The 24,332-nt window shown below is 42.4% G+C and overlaps 1 protein-coding gene across 1 annotated transcript; it reads right to left on the bottom strand.

Moving 5' to 3' along the window:
* Positions 1-6,965: 6,965 nt before the first annotated feature.
* Positions 6,966-12,868, bottom strand: LOC139782416 (uncharacterized). Its single transcript, XM_071721443.1, has one exon. The coding sequence runs from the start codon at positions 12,210-12,212 to the stop codon at positions 6,966-6,968; it is 5,247 nt and encodes a 1,748-aa protein (XP_071577544.1). The 5' UTR covers positions 12,213-12,868.
* Between the last annotated feature and the right edge of the window lie 11,464 nt (positions 12,869-24,332).

Consider the following 24,332-nt stretch of genomic DNA (forward strand, 5'->3'; position numbering starts at 1 on the left):
GTGAGGCGCCACGTATCAATACCAAATAACAAAAAAAGGATCAAAATACGGAAACGCAATTATAATTATGCCCCTGGAGATCTCTCGCTCTGACTCTGTGAACCGTCCACGGGCGCAAAACGAATAATTATCGAAAACCCGCGCCTTGTGACGGCGGCGGGGCGCTGCCACGATGCAGCGAAACTGCAACGTCACAGTATATAAGAAAATTTATAATATCTTATACCTACACATACAGAGTGTAAAAAAAGAGTTTGAAACTGGGTAGATAGTACCTACTCATTATACTGACAATGAGTAAAAAATGCTTACTAAACATAGAAAAATAAATTAGTCAATGAAAAATAAAAAATCAAGGATTTCTTCGACCTATGTTTACTAAGCACTTTTTACTCATTTTTACTCAGTATAATAAGTGCTATCTATACCCAGTAAGTTTTGAACCCTTTTTTTAACATCTTGTATACATATAGCTTTGTGAAATACACTTCAATATGTAACAGAAAATTAGTTTGCTTGAGTTAATGACATAATAAATAAAATAGTACAATTATTTTACAGAAAGAATAAATTATGGTGGAAAACAGAAACACACACATTATTTGAGATCTGGAAATGCTCCTTCCATTGTGGTGAGTAACACATCATTTGAGATCTGGAAATGCTTCTTCCATTGTGGTGAGTAACACATCATTTGAGATCTGGAAATGCTCCTTCTATTGTGGTGAGTAACACATCATTTGAGATCTGGAAATGCTCCTTCCATTTCATTGTGAAGCGCATCATCAAACCAATATTTGGAATCGGTTCTTTTATTAAATCTTGTGTTAGATTTTTCAATAATATGTGATATCAATTGCTTGTTCTGTATTATATATACTAAAAAATAATTAATTGTAAAAAAACATTTGTTTTAATAAAAAACTATACTAAATAAAAACATAATATAAAATAATTCATATACATATTCAGGGTGTTGAAAAAAGGGTGTAAGACTTGTTTTGTGTATCGGCGTAGATGTTATTCACATCGACTCCGTCGTTTCGTATAATGTTCATTTATTTTATTTCAATACAAGGTTTTCACTTAGCGTTATTGTAACTCGCGTCTTTATCTGTGCACTGCCGAAGCAAGTACGCGCTTTTATTTCACGTTCCACGCTCGGAACCACATAAAACCGGGATAACGCCTCAGGACTGTTGTCCTGGATCACCGGTCTGACGACAACACTCTGTGTCTAAAAACGGGCTTAAATTACTAATTTTACTTCGATTTGTTAGACTCTTGTTTTTGAGTCTTTTGATTTCGTCGGGAAAATGAGCGTTTTGAAGAATCTTTAGAATCCGTATTTCGGCTTCGTTAATTTCGCTAGCGCATAGCGAGCCAGTGTATTTGTTAGTCGGTGTAAATCGAAGGCAATACGCAACGATTCTGCGTAATTTAGAATAAGAGGAGTACCTTTCGAGTATTCCAGTGTCGATAGATGTTGTTATCAAACACGTATTCCCTTTCAACTCGGGTATTTCGATGGTTCGCGTGTTTTCGATAAGCCATTCATTTTCGTCTTTAATTAGCCACGAGGGTCCTACAGGCCACGATTGATTTTGTAAAAAAGTATGGGGTAACTGACTCCTTGAAATCGCGTCGGCCGGATTATCTTCTGTCCGGACGTGTCGCCATTCGATGGAGCTACTTATTTCTTGAATTTCGGTGACCCGATTTGCTACATAATTTTTCAGCAAATGAGGCGATGTTGCTCCATCTATTTTGCATGTTCATAAGTGACAAACCCGATTTATATACTAACATTAAAGGAAAATTACCGTGTGCGCACTGCAGCAAAAGAGCTTTGTGGGCGCTCTTAATTTTTAGTTGCAGAGCAGTGTAAGAACTCGTTTGGTCCGCGTTCAAGCCGTGAGAGCTTTTTTTCGTATTATTTATAGTTCAAACTTACCTCTCATATAAATTTCAAAGTGAATAATATTCGACATCACCCTCGTGAAATATTACATTGTTTACAACCTGTAAGAACAATTTTGTCCCGCTTGCCAGGTGTAAGAAACGTTTTTTCATAAATTATCTATTAAAAACTAACTAGCAAACAAGTTTCAAGGTGAATAAGATTTGACAAGGACACTTTCGAAAGTTACATGTTCGTTATAATTTTCTGCATCTATGTCCCGCCGAACGACCTCACCAATATTATGTACCTTTCTTACTCGATTAAAACAACTAATTCTATTAATATGGCGGTGAATAAGATCTGACACAAATTTTGTCGCGGGCTCCCGGTCTATGAGTCGAGCCTGTTTCGTGTCAGACGAAATTGTGGCGACACGACCGTCGTTAGACTGGCGAATGTTTACCATCCGTATCGCATATGTTTCTGTATGTCCTATGTGTGCGTCCGAGTTGTCCGTCTCTTATGCAACATATTTATATGTGCATGTGTTTCTAAGCGTTCATACGCATGTCGTGCACGACTTTAGTGGATGATACGTAACAAGACTTACAAGATAGATAGTATTCATAATACTGTTACATCCAACCCCAGGATTTGAATGAGAAAAACTGGGAAGCGAAGGAAAGGCTAACCAGAGGGGTAGGGGTAAGGAAGGACGCAACCAGATACTCTGATGCTCGCAGGTACACGCTCTGAAGCGCGTGGCGCGAGCCGAACGCACTTTCAATGGCTCAGGAAGGGTCAACGTCCGTAGGGACGCTAGGACGCCTTCCGTGAGCGGTGCGATCGTCGGTCCTCTTTTAAATCAGGGAATTTAATCCCTTTAACTTAGGATCGGACCTCGTGCGATTTCGAGAGGGAGATGGTACTGAGGGTGAGGTCTTAATTTAATGAATAAATGGAGATGTCTTTAACATAAGTATTTATATTTATTTGACATAAAAAAAATGTTATTTGGTATAAAAGTAATAATTATAAACTAGGCGTTAGTGTAAGATGTGTATATGTATATATTAAAACAAAGGAGACTTTATGTAAACGGTTATTGTACATTATGTGGATTCTGGACGATTTGCGTAGGTACTTTTAATAAAATTTTCTATCGCGGAGAAACGCGCGGTAATCTCATCAATATCTGACGCAGGTGGATTTTCGGTGGTTAAATCGATGACAGGTGTAGGCGCAGTCAAGTCGATTACTTGCGGCGCGGGTAAATTGCTATTCTCTGTCGTCAGAGCAGAGTGTAGTGTGTTAAGCCGGCGTAGTTCGGCCAGGGCGCGCTCGGAGATGAATCTCCCGGAGAGGACGGATGTTATTACCGGAAAACGATTCTGCCGGTTTTGATGTTGCAGAATGCGTTCTCTCCGCTTCCTGCCTGCTCTATATTTCCATACCATCTATATAGGGAAAGGCTTTTTAATTACTCCGAGCGGATAATTGCTAAAGCAACTAGGCGGGAGAATAACTTTAAGGAGGAACAGCGGATTGATGGGAGGTCCTGAGCGAGTAGCGCTAAGAAAAAGGATTCTTAATTATTTTGAGCGAGTGACGCTAAAGCAATTGAACGGGAGTATTGAGAGGTCCTGAGCGAATATCGCCAGAACAAAGGATTCTTAATTACTTTGAGCGAGTGACGCTAAAGTAATTAAACGGGAGTATTGAGAGGTCCTGAGCGAGTAGCGCTAAGACAAAGAAACTGAAAATCCTCTGAGCAGATAATGCTTGGGGGATTACAGCTGGGTCGTAAGGAGCAGAATTACAAGGTGGTAGAGGAATGCCTTGAGCGTGTTGTCGCTAAGGTATAATATTCGATAATTACTCTGAGCAAGTAATGCTAGAGGAATTTCGAGAGAAATTGTAACAACTTTGAGCGAAGAACGCTAAGATTATTTGAGACAGGAATAGTATGGCTATTATAATACGACTTATATACATTTATACGTGTGCAGACAATTGAAAGTTAGAGTAAACGAATATTTAGGACTTACTATTTGTTGGAATATATATATAGATGTATACGTGGAGGTCGTCCGCTAGAGGTGGGTAAGAGCGGTTGAAAAATTGCAAAGTGTGAGATTAAAAGGCCTTTTTACTGCTAAAATTCGCCTACGGGCGTTTTGTTTCAGATAAGGGCAAAGCGAAAAATTGCCTGCATCGCAGGCAAAGAAAGCTTCAAGACAAAAAGCAGAAAAAGGAGCATATACCAAGGACAGAAAAAGAAGCCGCCGAGTCTAACCTAAAAGTAGGAAGGGAGAGAAGAATAACCCGATAAATGAAGAAAGAACTGTTCCAGACGAGAAAAGAAAGCAAGGATAAGACAAGAAAATAGTGTTGTGAAAAGACGGAAAGCCAAGTTAAGCATCAGTGCACCACAAGCAGAGAAAATCACGCAAACAGAGTGATAAAGGTGACTCTCACAACGCAAGGAGGAAAAAGGCAAGCGCAGGCTACAGAGCAGACTGGCTCGAACGCCAAGCGGATTAAGGTTGCTACACACCGAACAAAGTGCGCAGTAGCGCGCGAACTCTTGGATCGGGAAAATTACCAAGTCAAGAAATGTCATCAGAAGATGACTCAGACCTAAACGAAACAGTTATAGAGAAGGAATTACAGCAGAAGAGTAAAGTAGAAAAAGTAAGAGCAGCTAATATAAAAAATAGAAGCAGAAGCTCATCAACATCAAGTAGAACAAGCAACTCAAGCGCAAACGAGGCAAATTATAGTGTACTACCCTGGTTAAAAGGAGACGAAAAAGAAGAAAGTAAAAAAAGAAAGAAAGATAGTCCAGAACTTCAAGGCAGAGAAACGAAAAAGCAAAACATAGTACACAAACAAACGGAAATGACAGACAATAAAGAAGATGACATTAAAAGCTTCAGCGAACTAATGAAATACCTGAGGAAAAAGGAAGAAAAAGATGCAATAGAAAAAGAAAATAGAGAAACAGAAGAAAAAGAAAGATGGGATAAACTATACAAGGATAACGAAGAAGCCAAAAACAGATTGGCGAGAGTCGAAGAAAAATTAAACAAAGAGCTTAGTAAAATGAAACAAGATATTGAAGAACTGAAAGGCAGCAAAGAGCAAACAAATGTGATAGTACAAAAAAACGAAAGAAAAATAGAAGAAATTGAGAACAAATTAAAAAACTTGCAGAAGAAATTCCATGAAGAAATAGAAAAAAGTAAAAAAGAAGAATACAAAAACCCAAAAGCAATGAGAAAAAACGAAGAAAAAACGGAGAGCATAGGAGACGAAAAAACCAACAAAGAATTAAAATGGGTCTTGGAAAAAGCTGAAAGAGAAAAAAAGAAGAAGAACATAATAATCAGCGGATTAGAAATTCAAGACAAGGAAACTCTAAAAAAATGGATAGTAGAAAAATTGGGAACCAAAGTAACGATAAGAAAAATATGGAAAGTCAAGAAAATAGAAAAAGCGATTGGTGCACAACTTGACAGTGTAGATCTAAAAATAGAAATAATGAAAGCAAAAAATAAGCTAAAACATGAAAGAGTAAAAATTTTCATAAATAATGACACAACATGGTTCGAGAGACAAAGCAGAAAAGAAATTCTCAGAAAAGCAGAGGAATTGGAAAATGAAGGAATAAAGGTAAAAATCTCTTACAACAAGATAACAACAGAAAAAAAGGAATGGTACTGGAATGAAAAGTACGAAAAATGGTTTCGCAAAAGCAAACCAGACAGTATGGAATAATAAAAAGATAGAAATTCTATTCTGGAACATAGCTGGAATAAAAAATCTAGAAAAAGAAGACTGGGAAAACATCAAAAATAATAAGGTAGCAAACTTTTCGGAGACATGGATAGAAAAAGAGGAAAACAACTTGCTGGAACGCAACTTAAAAAATTTTGAAGTATTTACAGTAAAAGCAAAAAGAAAAAAGGAAGAGCAAAAGGCGGAATGGCTACGGTATACAGGAAGGAACTAAAATCTAACAACATAAAAATAAAAAAGATAACGGAAGAAGTCACACAGATCAACTTAGATATTAAAGCAGAAAAGATAATAATCTTCAGTGTCTACATGAGAGAAAAAAGAAAAGAAAATTATGAAAAAATGTCAGAGATAATAGAGAAAAATAAGTGTTCGGGAGGCGATCTCGACGAGATCGTCCCGATTTGAATCGCCGGAATTCGCTCAGAGATGAGCGCAAAAACGGTCGGTTGCGCGAGCTTTGAGCCTCGCTGAAGGATGTGGAGCGGGAAGAAACTTGAAGTCTCGTGATTCACACACAACAGCGTTTATTTCGTGCACGCAATGGAGCAGAGCGACGCCCGACGCGCCTCACGTATATCAGGTCGGAGTAGGCTGAGTATCGGAGATCTTGCTGTCGGAATCTCGCGCGTCGTAAGTGCTCGCGTCGGAAATCTTGATCGCGGCGGAGTTCCGGGCGTCGGCGTCCAAGTTACAGTCAGCACACGATTTGCACGCTCACACAAAATATGTCGCACGCACACAAAAGTTCAATAGCGAAAAATATCGTCGAGACAAGCGGTTTAGGCTCTGATCCGAACGAGTCGACGAGTCGAGAGATTCTGCCCGTTCCGCGCTCGATTTCGGCAGCCGCGACGCGCGAAAACGGGGATGAGCAGTCAGTCACTCACGGAGCGGGTGATTCTGTTTTCATATTTTATTTGTACTTTCATATACTGCTCACGCGTAGAACACGCGTTCCTGTCGCTAGGCACGGTGCGTCGACGAATAAGCGTGCGAAACGTTCGTCGAGGCACGTGAGGGTTCGCGACGTTCGTGACTGGGCTGCGCATTTCGAGCGCTCAATAATAAGCAATTTCGGTTTGACTTTCAAACATACCGCCCGCCTCGAAACTGTAGTTTCGAAATAATTAAGAAATATACAAGAAATGAGAAGGCGCGTTACAATTTCGTGAGTTCCGCCCGCCATGACGGAATTCCTGATATCTTAAATCTAATTACAACCTTATTTCTAAATTGCGCAAGCCTGATCGCTTGTCGCCTAACTCTGGATGGGCAAAAGGCACAATTTCACGAGGGGACGCTTATACTCGGAGACGGAAGTCTTGACCGTGACGACTCGAACCAAACCGTCGGAACCGGCGTGGCATTGTGTTACTCGTCCGAGCTCCCATTTGCAGGGAGGTAGCGTGGCGTTTCGTAAAAGAACAAGTTGTCCTACGCGGATCGGCGGTTTCTCCTTTCGCCACTTCGTCCGCGTTTGTAACGTATTGAGGTAATCATTCTGCCACATTTTCCAAAACCGTTCCGTAATTTGCCGAACGAGCTGCCATCGTGATAAGCGATTCTCGTTTAGCTTAAGTATGGAGGGTTCGGGGTTGACAGTAAGCGTGGAGCCGATCAAGAAATGACCGGGAGTGAGACACTCGTAATCGTCGAGCGTATCTGACAGAGCGGCGATCGGACGTGAATTGAGGCAGGCCTCGATGCGGCATAACAACGTGGAGAATTCTTCGTACGTGAGCAGGTGACTCCCGAGTACGCGACGTAAATGGGTTTTTACGCTTTTTACGCCCGTTTCCCAGAGCCCGCCGAAATGGGGGGCCGACGGGGGGATGAAATGCCAAGTTATGTTATCTGACGCGGTGGTATTCAAAAATGTCGGGTCTCGCACGGCCGCTCTGTACGCTGATGTCAATTCTCGATCGGCACCGACGAAGTTGGTTTCGTTGTCTGAATAAATTGCTTGCGGCAGACCGCGCCGTGCGCAAAATCGCGAGAAGGCATTTAAAAAGGCCGGCGTCGCGTAATCGGCAACTAATTCCAAATGTATCGCTCGAGTCGTCAGGCAGACGAAGAGCGCGATATATGCTTTTCGCGTGGTAATGCCTCGGCCAGCGGAAGCGCAAATATGTACAGGTCCCGCGTAGTCGAGACTACAGTGAGCGAAGCTGCGAGACGCTGATACTCGAGACTGGGGAAGATCCCCCATGAGTTGCGTAGGGATTGCGGCGCGCTCGCGAATGCACGTGACACATATGTGGATAACGGCTTTAACAAGGTTGCGCGCGCGAATTATCCAGAAATCCCGCCGCAATACGTTTAACGTGAGCTGAGGTTCGGCGTGTAAGGTTCGCAGATGCGCTTGGCGCGCGATGAGTGTGACTAACGGGTGAGACGAGAGAAGTATCGGGTGTCGGAAGGAAAATGGTAAAGGAGCTTTATTTAGGCGACCCCCCACGCGCAGCACTCCGTCTTGGTTGAGGAACGGGCGAAGAGCGAGAAGCGAGCTCTTCGCCGGAAGGGGCGTATTGTGCGATAACGCCTCGATCTCATTTGAAAATAATTGCGTTTGAATCTTCTTGATCCAAAAGATCCTTGATGCGCCGCAGTCCGAGGCCGAGAGGGCTACACTTTTTGGCGCGGGGTGATTCGACGCCGCAGGCGATGACGACGATGAGTCGGCACTAAGATTCGCGCGATCACGACACAGGTGCACGAACTTGAGAACATACGCGGTGACGCGAAGCAATTTTGGCCAAGACGAATATCGTGAGGCGAGATCCCACTCCGGGTTATCATTAGAGCAGTGGAGGGCAACGATCCTTTCTTCGAGAGTGCTAGAAGGAATTCTGTCATTGCCTGGCCACTCGGCGTTCGCGTCGTGCAACCACAAAGGACCGCGCCACCATAAATCATGCTCGACAATTTCGTCGCCGAATAGTCCGCGGGACGCGCAGTCGGCCGGGTTCTCCGCGGTCGACACGTGACGCCACTCGCCTCGTGGAAGACGCGACTGAATTTCTGTGACGCGATTGGCGACGAAAGTCTTCCAACGAGACGGGTGGCTAGTGATCCACGCGCGCACGATCTCCGAATCCGTCCAGCAATACTCCGGAAAGGAGCAGCCAAGCGATTCGCGAACAAACTCCATGAGTCGGGCGAGTAGTAGAGCCGCTAATAATTCCAAGCGTGGAACGCTAAGAGTCCTTAAAGGCGCGACTTTTGATTTTCCGGTGATCAACGTAATGGTCACTTGACCGTCGGAGGAAATGATTCGGAGGTACACTACGGCGGCGTACGCGGCGTTCGATGCATCTGCGAATCCGTGCACCTCTGCGTGAGATGTGTCCGTCCCGAGACCGGTCCACCGAGGGATTTGCAATCGGTTCAGATGCGAGAGTCGAGAGTGGATTTCTTTCCACCGCGTTAGAAGGGGCGCGGAAATGACGTCGTCCCAGTTGAGCGTTTCGCGCCATAGACTTTGCATGAAAATCTTGGCGGTTATCGTCACGGGGGTGACCCAGCCTAACGGGTCGTAGAACTTTGCAATCGTAGAGAGAATGGAGCGTTTGCTCTCCGGGAGGGCGTCAGCGAGCGATACTCGAAACTCGAAAATATCGCTGGTCGGATTCCATCCGATTCCTAGAATCTTGAGTTGTTCGTCTTCAGCTAACTGTTTATTACACGCCAAACCATGATCCGCCGGATCAATATCAGCGAGAAGACCGGGCGAATTACTTGCCCACTTTTTCAGCTCGAACTTCCCGAGTCTCAATAGAGCGATCAGCTGATCGCGTGCTTGCTTTAAGAGCGTCAAATCGTCCGCGCCGAAGAGTACGTCGTCGACATAAATATTGTCGGACAGGATCGCTACTGCGAGCGGAAATCGGTGACCTTCGTCGCGAACTACTTGTTTCAAAACTCTAAGAGCGAGAAAAGGCGCGCATATCATTCCATACGTGATCGTAAGCAGTATGTAGACAATTATTACGGCGAAGAGAGACGCTTTCCAGAGAATCCGTTGGTCATTTGTATCGCGAGAATCTAGTCGAATTTGTCGGTACATCTTCGCGATGTCGGCCGTGTAAACGTATCGATGTTTACGCCATCGCGATATGACCGCCGTAATTTCGGTTTGCAGCTTCGGCCCGGCGTGCAAATGATCATTTAGCGACGTCCCGTTCGAAGTAAGGCTCGAAGCGTTGAAGACGACGCGTAGATGCGTTGTCGCGCTCCCCTCTCGGATCACGCCGTGATGCGGAAGATACACGTGTTGCCCGCTCTCGTCTTGCGGCAACGCCTCGCGCATATGTCCGAGACGTTCATATTCCGAAAGGAACTCCTTGTATTCCTTTGCCAAAGAGGAATTATTCGAAAAGCGCCGTAACGAGGTATGTAGCATGGTCTCGGCGCGTGATCGGGACGCACCGATATCGATGGGGGGGTCCCGTTTGAAGGGGAGGCGCACGACGTATCGTCCGTCTGGATCGCGAGAATGCGTCAAGCGAAAATGCTCTTCGCAATACTTATCTTGCGGGGTGAGAATCGACTGGCGAGGGAGCTCCTCGACTTCCCAAAACCGCCGAAGTTCGCTTTCAAGGGAAGGCGTGCCGAGAGTATGGTGCATTGAAATGCGAGGAAAGATTGAAGCGGAACGCGTCGTCGAGGAGTGAGAATTGGTCACGTCAGGTGTCAGGGGCCCTGAGATAACCCATCCGAAGACGGAGTTCTGGGCGATAGGTTGCCCTAGACCTCCCTTGCGCACACCGTCGAGAATTAGGTCGTTATACAAATCGGCTCCTATAATAATTTGGATAGGATCGGGACTGGTCGGATCCGGATCAGCCCATGGTAAATTGATTAAATGAGAGAGCGACGACACATCCGTTTGTCTCTTCGGTGTATAATCGGTTAATTTGCCTAAAATGAGCGCGGTCGTGGCGAACGACGGAACGTGTGTTTCTCGTGGAGAAATAAACAATTGTGTCGCGTGACGGAAAGTTCCGGCGTGAATACCGCCGACGGCGGTGACGGATATCGGCATACGAATGCGCTTCGCGTGCAGGAGTTGTGCTAAATTTTCCGAAACGAATGTCATTTCGGACCCTTGGTCGAGCAGCGCTCGGACGACCGCGTCGCGACCGGACGGAACGCGGACCGTGATCCAGGCGGTCGCGAGGAGGACCTGCGATCGACTTCGCGTGGCTTTGGAGGCGAGCATCGAGGTCACCTCGACTTTCGGCTCCGGCGTTTGAGGCGACGATCGATCTGGCGATATTGTTCCCGCCAAGGTCGCTCCCGACAAGGCGGAGGAAGAATTCGAGGTCGAATGTAACATCGAGTGATGTTTCTTGTGACAGACGCGGCACGAATATTTGCTTTTACAATCGGGTGAGGAATGCTTCTCACTCAGACAATTGAAACAACGTTTATGTTGTTTGACAAGATCCCAACGTTCGCTCGAATTCTTCCCCACAAACAGAGGACAAGCACTTAGAAGATGCGACGCTGGGCATAAGGGACATTTCGCAGGCGTGGTCGCTGACGCAGTAGCGGCGTGTACTTTCGGAGGAGGGGAGGGTTTAGTCGACGCTGCGGGCGCGAAGTTTTCCAGCGCTCGAACGCGCGATTGAAGGAACCGATTTAAATCCTCATACGACGGCGGAGAGTCTTTATCCGTTTCCTTTAAATTCCACGCTTTGCGTGTGGTCGGATCGAGTTTATGCGTTACTATATGCGCGAGGATGTCATTCCAGAGTTCCTCCGGTTTTCGCTTCAGATTCAAAAGAGATGATACTGCGACGTTCACTTTGTCGTATAGACTCTGCAAGTCGGAGGCCGACTCACGGGAGAGGGCCGGTAAATTGAGCAGCGTTGTTAGATGTACATTGAGAGAACGGCGCTTGTTTTCGTACCGCGAAGTTAACGCGTGCCAGGCGATTTCGAAGTTATCGGCGGTTACCGAAATATTTCCGATGCACTCGAGAGCGCGGCCTTTCAGGCATGAAGACAAAAAGTGCATCCGAGCGAAATTATCTAAATCCTTATTGTTTCGAATGAGCGCGGTGAAGCAATCGCGAAACGGTTCCCACTCGGCATAATTCCCGTCAAAGGGGGGTAACCGAATGGCGGGGAGATGCGATAAAGAAAATGCGGACGCTTCCGCACGCACGCTCGCGTTTAACATTGATTGGTTCGGACTCACGAAGGGCTCGAGTTCTTCCAACCAGTCGGACATGAAATCCAGGGTTGTTTGGTAGACCTCCTCGGTGGCTGCGAAGTAGTCATCTTGGAAGTAGGCCAACTCCGTCTGCGACTTCGTCGGAGTCGCCTTCGTCAGCTGATCGTGCCCCTCTTGATAGGAGCACCAGAGCTCCTTCAGTGCGGCAATTCGAGAACGGATCTTCGCCGCTGTCAGGTTGCCTTTCCCCACTTTTCGGAAATTATCCAGAAAACGCTCGATCGAGCGTTGCAACCTCGTCTGTTTCGCCAGTAATTCGGACATGGTGCTGCGGCGGAACGTGTGAGCGATCAGCCGAGAGAGCTTCCCTCAAGTCCTTCACCGACGCCTCGATCCGGCTCGAAGGACCAGAATGTTCGGGAGGCGATCTCGACGAGATCGTCCCGATTTGAATCGCCGGAATTCGCTCAGAGATGAGCGCGAAAACGGTCGGTTGCGCGAGCTTTGAGTCTCGCTGAAGGATGTGGAGCGGGAAGAAACTTGAAGTCTCGTGATTCACACACAACAGCGTTTATTTCGTGCACGCAATGGAGCAGAGCGACGCCCGACGCGCCTCACGTATATCAGGTCGGAGTAGGCTGAGTATCGGAGATCTTGCTGTCGGAATCTCGCGCGTCGTAAGTGCTCGCGTCGGAGCTCCGGGCGTCGGCGTCCAAGTTACAGTCAGCACACGATTTGCACGCTCACACAAGATATGTCGCACGCACACAAAAGTTCAATAGCGAAAAATATCGTCGAGACAAGCGGTTTAGGCTCTGATCCGAACGAGTCGACGAGTCGAGAGATTCTGCCCGTTCCGCGCTCGATTTCGGCAGCCGCGACGCGCGAAAACGGGGATGAGCAGTCAGTCACTCACGGAGCGGGTGATTCTGTTTTCATATTTTATTTGTACTTTCATATACTGCTCACGCGTAGAACACGCGTTCCTGTCGCTAGGCACGGTGCGTCGACGAATAAGCGTGCGAAACGTTCGTCGAGGCACGTGATGAGGGTTCGCGATGTTCGTGACTGGGCTGCGCATTTAGAGCGCTCAATAATAAGCAATTTCGGTTTGGCTTTCAAACAATAAGCACAAAAGCATTATAATAGAGCATTACAAACAAGAGTGGCGAAGAAATAATAGAAAATATGGAGTTAATAGATAGCACAGCTTCAGACCATGTTATGATAAAAATCAGCCTAAATACGGAAGTGGAATAAAATGAAGAAGTAGACAAAGAGAAAGAGACTCTCACATGGATTGAAGAAACAATAAAGAATTACAAAGATAAACTCAAGAAAGGAGGATCGGCAAACAATTGGACAGAATTAAAAAACAAAATTCAGAAGAGTTTGCCAAGGAGGCTAATAACCATGAACAAGTCAGAGCAAAAAAAATAGTGGGATGAGGAATGCCACAAAGCAAAGTTAGAAATGAAAAAAAAAAGAAATCTATAGAAAACACGGAACACATAAAGAAGCATACCTCATAACAAGGAAGAAATACAGAGATATAATTTAAAAAAAAAGTAGAAAATAAAGAAAACGAATGGAAGGATGCAAAAAATGATAAGTCTGGAAAAAAATTCTGGGACTTAATTAACAAACAAAGAAAGAAAAGAATAAAAACAAGCGACAAGATTACAGTAGAGGAGTGGGAACAGCATTTTAAAAATCAATTTGAAGGATACACAAAAAAAGAAGAAATTATAGCGGAAAAAATGCCAACAGAAGGAGAAGAGATAAGCCAAAACGAAATCAAGCAAATAATAAAAAACATGAAGAAAAGAAAAGCGGCGGGAGAAGACAAAATACCGAATGAGGCATGGATAAATGGCGGGGAAGAAAATACGAAAGAACTACATAAGATAATTAATCGAATATGGAAAGGAGAACAAAAGTTACCAGAAGAATGGAGCACAGGCATAGTAACGCCCATATACAAAAAAGGAGACATACACCAGGCAAAAAATTACAGAGGAATTACACTAATGGATACAGGATATAAAATTTATGCAAAAATTCTCAGAAAAAGACTGAAAAAAGAAATGGAAGAAAAGAAGATAATGAAAGAAACGCAGACAGGATATAGAAAAGGAAAAGGAACCATAGAAGCAATATATATAGTAAAAACAGCAATGGAAGAGGAAATTAAAAAAGAAAAGGGTGAAATATTACTATTTTTTGCAGATATGAAAGGAGCTTTTGATAAATTAAAAAGAGAAAAATTATGGGAGCTGATGCAACACCATGGAATAGACAAAGAACTAACAAGAAAAATAAAAGAGATATATGATAACACAGCTTTTAAAATAAAAATAAAAGATAAGCAAACAAGAAAGATTTACACAAGAAAAGGGGTCAGACAAGGATGCCCGCTAAGCACAGCGTTGTTCAATCTAACTTTTGCAGACTTAGAAAAAACAATGGAAACAATCCAAGAAGGAGGCATAGTCATAGGTAATAAAAAAGTATGGACAGTTTCGTATGCAGACGATGTGGTATTACTAGCAAACAACGAAGTTGGAATGAAAGAGATGATAACAAAATTCAAAAAATATATAGAGCAGAGAGGCTTAGAACTAAATGCAGAAAAATCGAAGTATATGAGAGGAAAAAAACCTGGAGGAAGAAAAAAGAAAATTAAAATCACATGGAATGGTGAAGAGATAGAAGAAGTAAAAGAATTTAACTACCTAGGATATACTCTACAAAAAAACAATGAAAACGAATCTCATATAAAAAACCTAACGAAAAAAGCAAAAACAGCACTAGGAACAGTATGGGGAATAGCCGAAAGGAGCTTCAAAGAAAATTGGAAAAAAAAGGATGTATCTGTTTGATGTACTGGTTGAGAGCGTAATGATGTATGGAGTAGAAATATGGGGATGGAAAGAATACAAAGAAATTGAGAGTATACAAGAAAAATATATAAAATGGACATTGAAATTAAATAGAACAACCCCAAACCATATGTTATATCTAGAAACAAAAAGGGAAAAAATTGCAAGCAAAGCAGGCAAAAGAGCAATAAAATATGAAGAAAAGATATTAAAAAGTCAAGGAAATGAATTACTCAAAGAATGCATAAAAGTGAAAAATAAGTTTATAATGAATGTAGAAGCAAACAAAAGGAAGAACAGCAGAGAAAGATGGAAAAAAACACGAAAAGAATTTCTAGAAAGAAGAGGATGGTCCATAGAGTATTAGTTCAAACATAAACTTTTGAAAGAAGAAAACGTAGCAGAACAAGCAGAAGAGATAGGCAAGTGCATTAAAAGGCAAGAAAATGAAGAAAAATTAAGAAAATCGAGGTTTGCGGAAGAATATAAGAGAATAGCACCACAAGCAACAGAGTCTCCGGAATATCTGATCAATCAAAACAATAGAAGAAATGAATTGGAACTGAAAGCGAGATTTAGACTAGGCACAGAGACAAGAGCTGGTAGATACTGGATAGAAGAAGAAAACAGAAAATGTAGACTGTGTACGGAAAAAGAGGAAACCTTAAAACATGTATTCAAAGAATGTAAAATAACCGGAGAGAAAGAACAAACCTGGATACGACAAATCACTGGAAAAAAAGCTTTAGCAAGAATGTCAGAAATAACATGGAAAAGGAAAGCAAAAGAAAAAGAAGAAAGGAACAACAACGAAGAAGAAGCCGACCTTTAGATTAGGAATAATCCATATGTAAAAAATTACTGTAAATATAGAGTAGGGTTAGAAATTTTGAAAAGACAAGACGACTAAAACTAAAAACTGAATAGAATGCACATAAATGAATTATATTTTGTTAAATGTATATGGGTGTTTCTACGTAAATAGCGTTTTTTACTGTCCAAGCTTGTTATATGTTCATGATTGAGAGGAGGGTAAGCAAGCGTTGTGAAAGTTCACTACTGCATCGTATTTGAAGTATCGCACAATAATCTGTTAATTGGGGAGTGGCTTATCCAATGGAAACATGCAGAAACTCCTAAAAATGTCAGTTACCTGGCCTGTCCATTGTCGAAAATTCTCTATTCCAGTTACACTTACTCTCTCCAATTGCAAACTCAATTGAAAATTCCCCATGTTCATTCAATCATAATATAGAACTAAGATTTTAACATTATTATTAAACATAAATCTCCCTTTGGAACCGAAAAAACCGGCTTCAAACTTGGTCCGGACATATGGAGTAAAATTGCACATTTTGAATTTTACCGCGGTTCCGCCATGTTGCATCGATTCAATGGGAGTCTGGTGTGGAGATTTCAAGAATTGGACATCAGGTGTGTTGTTTACATTGTTGGTGGTTGGTTGTTTTGAGCGTGATACAATCGTAATCGTGTATTTCACTTGAGAAAAGGTATGTCATAAAATTACGCGTCATTTGCCTGGCACATCTTTTTTTATTATATCGCAGTAAATTTTTCCTTCTAGTGGTAAAATTCTGATGATATTCGGTAGGCTAAACTTGATTTTTAATGGAAATTGGTTTACGTCAATTCAGGAGAAAGTGAGATTAATTCAACCATGAAATGTCAGTCTACTGGCATGTCATTCACCTGGCCATTCATGGGTTTGACGTTGAAATAAAATCAAACACGGTAAAAAAACGTTGAAATAAAATCAAACATAGTAAAATACGGCGAAATAAAATCAAATACGGTAAAATACGGCGAAATAAAATCAAATACGGTAAAATATTTTTTGGCCCCAAGGGCCCCAAAACGTTTTGGCCCCGTTTTGGCCCCAAAAACGGAATTTTTTTGACATTTCCTCTCAAAATCACTCATTGTTGAGGTAATTCAATATTTTACTAGACATGCAAAGTCGACTCATTACCGCACTTTACCAGATCACTGATGAATAAGCCATTACTTTCAGGTTTTTGATGTTGTAGTACGCTGGCTTTCAGGGTATGTTTCTGCTTCTATATTCACTCAAAAACAGGAAAAAAAAATTTTTTTTAGGTATGTTTGAAATTGAGATATTTGCAATCTGAAAAAACGCTATTTACGTAGAAACACCCATATAACAATTTTGTTAATAAAGGTCATTATATATATATATATATATATATATATATATATGTATACGTAAAAATATATATATATATATATATATTTCTGTCGGGCGCTGGTGCTGACCGCAGGTCTCGCTGAGTCGCTAGTGAGGGTGATTCATGGCACTTAGCGCGCACAGAATTTACTCGCGATTCTTTAGGATGGCGAACAACAGAAAATTGTCTTTAATATAATAGTAAACGAAAACTGGGATGAGTATGCGGACTCAGAAGTAAACTGTCTCGTGCCGGATCGGAAGTAATTACGATTGTAGTGGCAAACTGAATGAAAAGACTGAAGCTTGAAAGGCTTGAGGAGACTCAGAAGCTTTTTTGAGAGACTGAAGTCCAAGAAGAGGCTGAGCGCTCCAATGTCGCGATTTATATAGAAAAGTTCCAAGGATGGAAAGGGTGGATTTCGTTGTGGGAGGTGTCTGGTTTTCGTTTTGGGAACTTCTGGTTGGCGGGATGTTTCTAATCGTTGTTTAAAGGATTTCTTATTGGGCGAGATGTTTCTCACCCAAGAGCTGATTCCTAAGTCTTTGCCTATCCTAGAGAGCTAGAGACGGTTATCGATTTTTCCAGTTTTCCATTGGTGAGTCCCCTCGTAAGGCCCTCACTGTCTTATCGGGGGTGCAACCCAGCGATTCTTCCAGTGACTCATTTGTTTTCGACTATCGCAGATTTCTCTTTTATTAGGATCCCTTATTTATCTCGCGGCCCTGTTTTTGTGTTGACAGACGATGCATTCCATCTAATCTTAATTGCAGTTTTATTGCAAACAGAAACTTCCGCCACGTGCTCTTACAAAATTTCCAAAAGCACGTTTTAGATTTCGTTTCTGTTTGTCGGAACATTGCGCGGGTAATTTTGGCATAGTCGCGTGATGCAATAAAGATCCTAAGTAAACTCCGTTTAGGATTAAGGCCCCTTTTTGCGCGTCGTGTCGCCGGGTTTATAGTTATGGGCCAGACAAAGTTGATAAAAACCCGATCACGTATGCCCCGTCTGTCAGTAGTTTGTCATCTGGAAGGTTGCTTTTAGTTGCCCAAGCAAATAGGTATTTTGATCATAAAAAAGGGAATGTGAGGAGATCAAGGCTCACTCGCCGATCGATAACCGTCCGTGCTCAGTTTATTTATCCTTACCTTAAGGGATATCTTAACCGCTTAATAGGAATTTCAGCAAAAAAGGGAAATCGTGGAGTTCGCAGGACGTAACAATACTGACAATGAGTAAAAAGCTTAGTAAACACGGGTTAAAAAATCAATATTTTCAGAATTATAAATGTTCCTCAGTTCTGGTAAAGCAAATTATTTGTATGCTTCCATACCATTCCATTGGATTTTACTTTTTTTGGAGATATATTAAAACCTTAGTGTATTCGTCACTGTTGTGTGTGTTACGTCAGAACCCCGGAATTTACGAATATTGGTTTAAAGGATAGCGAAGGAAAGGCTATCCAAGGGAGGGGGATATAGGAAGACGTAACGTGATCTTATGCTATCTCGGGTTCACGCTAGAAGGGCGCGTGCCTTGAGTCGAATGCCCTTTTCGGGAAAACTCTAGTCGTGGGTCAACGTCTAAAAGGGACGCTATTACGTTTACTGAGAGTTTTCGTGCACTCGCGGTCCTGTTTTCGGTCAAGGATATAATATCCCTATTACCGGGGATCGGATCTTGTGCGATTTAGAGAGGTAGTGAGAGGTGAGGTCTTATTCTAAGAAATGAATGGTATTTCTTTTACAATTAATATACATTTTTATTAATAACGAAGGCATTTAAACATTTATTATAAAAGAAAAGATCTAATAGAATTAAGCGGAGTACGATTACAACAGAGAAGTAGGCGAATCATTATGTGGCGGTCAGCTGTCCGCCACAAACGCGCGACGGTGCGCGCGCGACACAGGCAGTATGACGGGAGGCGCGCGGCGCGGGCGGTAGCACGGTATCGATCGGCGGGATAGTTCGGCGCGCGCTCGCTACGCGGCGCATTGCCGGCAGATTCACTCGTGAGGAAGGTTCGGCACCGATCCCTATATAAAGGGCAGCTCAGCGGGGCTTCTCCAGCTTTCTTCGAGATCGCCAGTCAGGGTGCGCTCACTACCAGGGCCCCTGACATAACTCTCTTTTGGCACGGAGCGTGCTCCTCACCTGGGGCCTTCGTTTATACCTGCTTCGCAGGGCATTAACTTCCTGTGGTAAGAGTCGACAGACACCCTGCCGCAGAAAGGTTTCCTGGGTGGTTTACGACCCAGCTCACCGGACGACACCGAGATCAAGGCGCTGCCTTCTCCAAGTCCGATTCCGACTCCGATTCCTGTACCTGGGGCCAAGACGGAGGGTCCATTCCTGATCTCCAAGGTGGAGACTTTCCTCCCGTGAAAGTTACACCTCATCGACCGGCCAAGCCGAGTTCCACGCATCCAGCTCCAACCTGAGCACTTTGTGGTAACGCACATTCTGGCCTCGTCTTCGAGACTCCTCCACGATCTCGGCCTCCTCGAATCTGACTGTTCGGGACCAATAATACGCAACACACCACATTAACACTACACCTTGATCTCCTACACGATCACGCACGTCCACGTATTCGTACACATCAGAGAATTATTCAACGACATAATTATATTGTAAATAGAGCATGAATAAATAGAGCGAGATTTTACCTAACTGAAAGTATCGTTATTGTGGGAACCGACGCACCTTCACCTGATATCCTACCCCACAATTATATACGCATGTGTATATATGCGAGGTGTATGTGTGTGGGAAAGGCGCGGGTGTTCAATGTTACAATGGTACGGAGGTCATCGAGCAGGATTTTGAGGGAAAAGAATCTAAATTAAACGTTAACGAATCGTTATAAATTAAAAAAAAATTACATGGAAAAGAAAGAAAGAGAAATTAAATAGTGTAATGTATATACATATTGATGAACTATTGTGCTTAAAGTTACATTAGTTTAAAGGTTTTCTTTATCTAATCTAAGGAAATCGATTTGTACACGATTTCCACGCTGGAACTGGAGAGCGCGGGGGAAGGTGATCGACCGTCGAGAATCTCGATGGTCGATGTGGAGATAGCGGGGGAAGGTGTCCTATAGTACGGTTGTTCGGGATATTCGAATGGAGGCGGGGAATAAGAGTCCAGGAAAGGGCTGTGGCGGGGATCCTCGAGTTTCTCGGAAGAAACCGGGGAATAGAAAGGCTCTAGGAAGGAAGATGAGTCAGAGGTATCGGGAAGGACTCGATAGCTCAGAGTGACAGGGAGTGGTGGAGCACGGAAAAAGGTATTCACCGTATGAGATAATGCAAGGCGGACCATGAAACGCGCTGCGCCCTGCCACTACGCTGAGCCGTGTCCCCCACTCTCTTCCGTCGTGCGCCCATGTCAAAACATGCTGCTCGCGCAGCAACGTCTTTCCTCGTACTAAGCACGGTATTTTTCCGTGTATCGCACCGGTTTTCGCGTTGCGAACGTAGCACGTCGTATCTTGCAGCACTGCGCGATATTTCGACTTTCATGTGGGACTGAGAGAGTGGAAACTTGCGATTTTTTAATATGAGTGAAGACTCGTTGAAGAAGATTTTAGATCAGTGGAAGGTTGGAGATCTTTTACACTTTTTCACTGGTAAGTTTATAATTATATTTTAATTTCAAAAGTAAATACTACTATCCAAAGTAGCTCAAAAACAGTTTGTTGTATGAATAAAGGCTGATCTACAATGTGCTCTTTGCTTCCTGTTTTCTGCTCTTTAACCTCTTTGCGACTATCTCGTATTTCGCAAGTCCGTCGCGTTACATATGGTTAACGTATGTATTTTGTGTTTTGTTACAGTTAAAAAAATTGACAGCGAAAAATTTAAATTACTTTCCAAAAATGATATTGATAATATTATACCAGCACAAAAAAAATTATACGGTATGATTCTTTGATATCAAGAATACCATGTTTACTTTTTAAAAGAGATGGCACTATGTTAATTGCGACCAGACACATATTGTAAATTATACATTTTATGTAATACTGACAATAATAATGATAAAATAAAAATGTTTTAAATAGGCGTTATGTGCCTCCCTTCCTCCTTTCGGTTATTTGATTTTCAGTCCCATACGAAAGTCGAAATATCGCGCAGCGCTGCAAGATACGACGTGCTACGTTCGCAACGCGAAAGCCGGTGCGATGCACGGAAAAATACCGTGCTTAGTACGAGGAAAGACGTTGCTGCGCGGCAGCGTGTTTTGACATGGGCGCACGACGGAAGAGAGTGGGGGACACGTAGGCCCAACGTAGTGGCAGGGCGCAGCGCGTTTCATGGTCCGCCTTGCATGATCTCATACGGTGAATACTTTTTTCCGTGAGGAGGCGTGAAACGCGGCGAATATCTAAGACGTTTCACATAAGAACGTAAGAGCTTCCGCTCTATGACGCGCGCCCGCCTGCTCCGATTTATCCGATTCCGGATAATTACCCCCAGGGAATTGGGACGGTGCACGTGCAAGTACACTAAAATTGGGTTATAATTTAAAATCCGAAATAAGGGAAGGTTTTTAAAGATAAATATATATATATATATATATATATATATATATATGTATTCCCGTTATATTGTATGTATATACATATATATATGGATAATAAAAAAAAAGGGTTAGCGGATATTTTGGACTTACTATTGCTGGTGGTGATCTCGGGATGTAAAAACGTCTTCGGGTCAGTAATTGCGGCGGTGATGCTGGATTGTCGATTCTTCCGGAGGTTATGGTAGGTTTTATCTGTGATGTATTTTGGTTTTTGTTTTCGTTTGATTCATTTAATTCATTTTCTTTGTCATCTCTCTCATTGTCCTCGGTGTCACTTCCTTTATCTGGAGGATCATTTTTATCCTCTATCTCTTCGATTTTATCTTCCTGAACCTGTGAGTCATTAAGTGACTCTTTTTGCTGGGCGTTATCTTTCGTCGTCTGGCTACGAATTTGTATTCTGTTGTAACTAGGGGAATCGTGGATTAATGTTTTTTCCACAATTTCTAATTTTGGCGGTTCACTTAGTTCTTCTTGTGTGAATGGTATTGAATCTGTATTTTTGTCAAGTTGATCGTCAGGTAGTAAGTCTTCCATTTCCCCGTCTGAGAGATATAAATTGAAATTTTCGTCTTCTTCGTCTTCGTCGGATTCTTCTAACATTTCGGAAATTATAGCTGCGTCCTTTGGGTTGTTGGGATTTAGAAGTTTTTTACGATTAATTATTTTGCAATCTGCTTCTTCGAAATTTACTGGATTTCTTGATAAAGCGTCGGCATTCACGTTGGTCTTGCCTGCTTTATATACTACGTCGTATTCGTAATCCGCTAATTTCAATCTCCAACGGAGAATTCTTATGTTTGCATCTTGCGCGTTTTTGAACCAAAGCAAGGGTTTATAGTCTGTAACTATAAGAGTGAATTTCCGTCCATATAGATACGGTCGAAAATGTTTAACGCCAAAGCTTCCTTTTCATATGTGTCGTACTTTATTTCGTTGTCGGTTAAAGTTTGTGACGCGTATGCTATTGGTCGATCTTTATTTATTTCTCCTTGCGATAATATGCCTCCTACGGCAATTCCGGAAGCGTCAGTAGTTAAAATGAAGGGTTTTGAAAAGTCAGGATATTGCAAGACTGGTTCTTGGCATAATTTCTGCTTCAATATTTCGAAAGATTCTTCTTGAGCAGATGTCCAATTAAAAGGCGTATCGTTTTTTAATAGGTTCGTCAAAGGTTTAGCTAATTTTGAAAAATTTGGTATAAATCTCCTGTAATATTCTGCTAACCCAAGAAATTGTTTAATATTTTTCGGTGTTTTTGGCCTAGGAAATTGTCTCACGGCTTCTAATTTTCTTGGATCGGGTTTAATTCCATCGCTACTTATTATGTGTCCTAAGTATGTTACCTCGGTTTTTAAAAATTCGCATTTATCGGGCTGTAATTTTAGATTAGCTTGGCGGAGTCGTTCCATTACTAAATTGTACCTTCTTTCGTGTTCTTCTAATGTAGGAGCGGAAATAATAATATCATCCATATAGATAAATACACCTTCTATTCCTGTTAGTATTAGATCCATTAGTCGTTGGAAAGTGGCGGGAGCATTCTTTAACCCGAAAGGCATTCTTACGAATTCATAATGGCCATTAGGAGTGGTAAATGCGGTTTTGTGGCTATCTGCAGGGTCCAGTTCTATTTGGTGAAATCCAGAGGCGAGATCACATACTGTGAAATATTTTGCATTGCCTAATTGATCAATAATTTCGACAATATTCGGTAATGGGTAGGCATCGCCCATAGTTTTTTCGTTCACACCTCGGAAATCTAATACCATTCTCCAACGTTTGTTTCCTTTTGAGTCTTCCTTTTTTGGCACTATCCAAATGGGTGTATTGTAAGGTGACTGAGAAGGTTTTATGATCCCTGCTTCGAGCAGTTCCCTTACCTGTTTATTTATTTCCTCCTTGTGGACTTGTGGAAATCTATATTGTCGAGTATTTATTGGTCGATCACCCGTTGTTGGTATTTGATGTCGCAATACATGAGTGGCTGTTAATTTTTCTCCGGGAAGGTGGAATCGATCTTGACTATTACTTATAAGTTTCATAACACTTTTCTTTTCTTCATTATTTAAGTGTTCTAGTCGTAGCAATTTCGTAATCTCCGTAAGCCTATCTTTCTTAGGTTCTCCGGATGATACAAAACATTCGCGTGAAATAACATCATTAGTTGGTGCTTCTGTTGTTAGGTGATGTTGTTTTGATTTACGTTTGAATCTGAAATTTTCCATTATTTCATGGAATCGAGCTTGTGCGCATGCCAAAGTTTTTGAAGACGGTTTACTTTTCCTGTTAATTTTATAAATTTTCTCCATATTAGGATTATATGATTTTACTCTTCTCATTAGTTCTTCAATAGTAACATGAGAGGTATTATTTTTATTAACATCTGCACTTTTTATGGGTATTCCAACCCTTGGAGATATTATTTTTTTTTCTGGATTTAAGGAGCTTTCTATTTTTGGCTCTCTTAAACAAAATTCTGTCGTATTACGTAGTGAGGTTTGGTTGCTTCCCTCCTCGTAATCGACGGGGGTAGAATATATTAGAGGAGTCTGGAAACTTACCTCTGCAATTCTAGGATTATTTAAATCTTCTGGAGAGGTTTGGTAACTTCCTCCTCCCGAGATTTTGTTATTCAATATTTCAGGAGAGATTTGGTAACTTTCCCCTCCAGGATTTTGGGAATCTTCTGGAGAGGTTTGGTAACTTCCCCCTCCAGAGATTTTGGAATTATTTAATTTCTCAGGAGGGGTTTGGTA

The sequence above is a fragment of the Temnothorax nylanderi genome, unplaced genomic scaffold (assembly GCF_030848795.1).
Source record: "Temnothorax nylanderi isolate EJ_2023f unplaced genomic scaffold, tnyl_v1.0 TNYL_tig0410_pilon, whole genome shotgun sequence".
In the NCBI taxonomy this organism is placed as follows: Eukaryota; Metazoa; Arthropoda; class Insecta; order Hymenoptera; family Formicidae; genus Temnothorax; species Temnothorax nylanderi.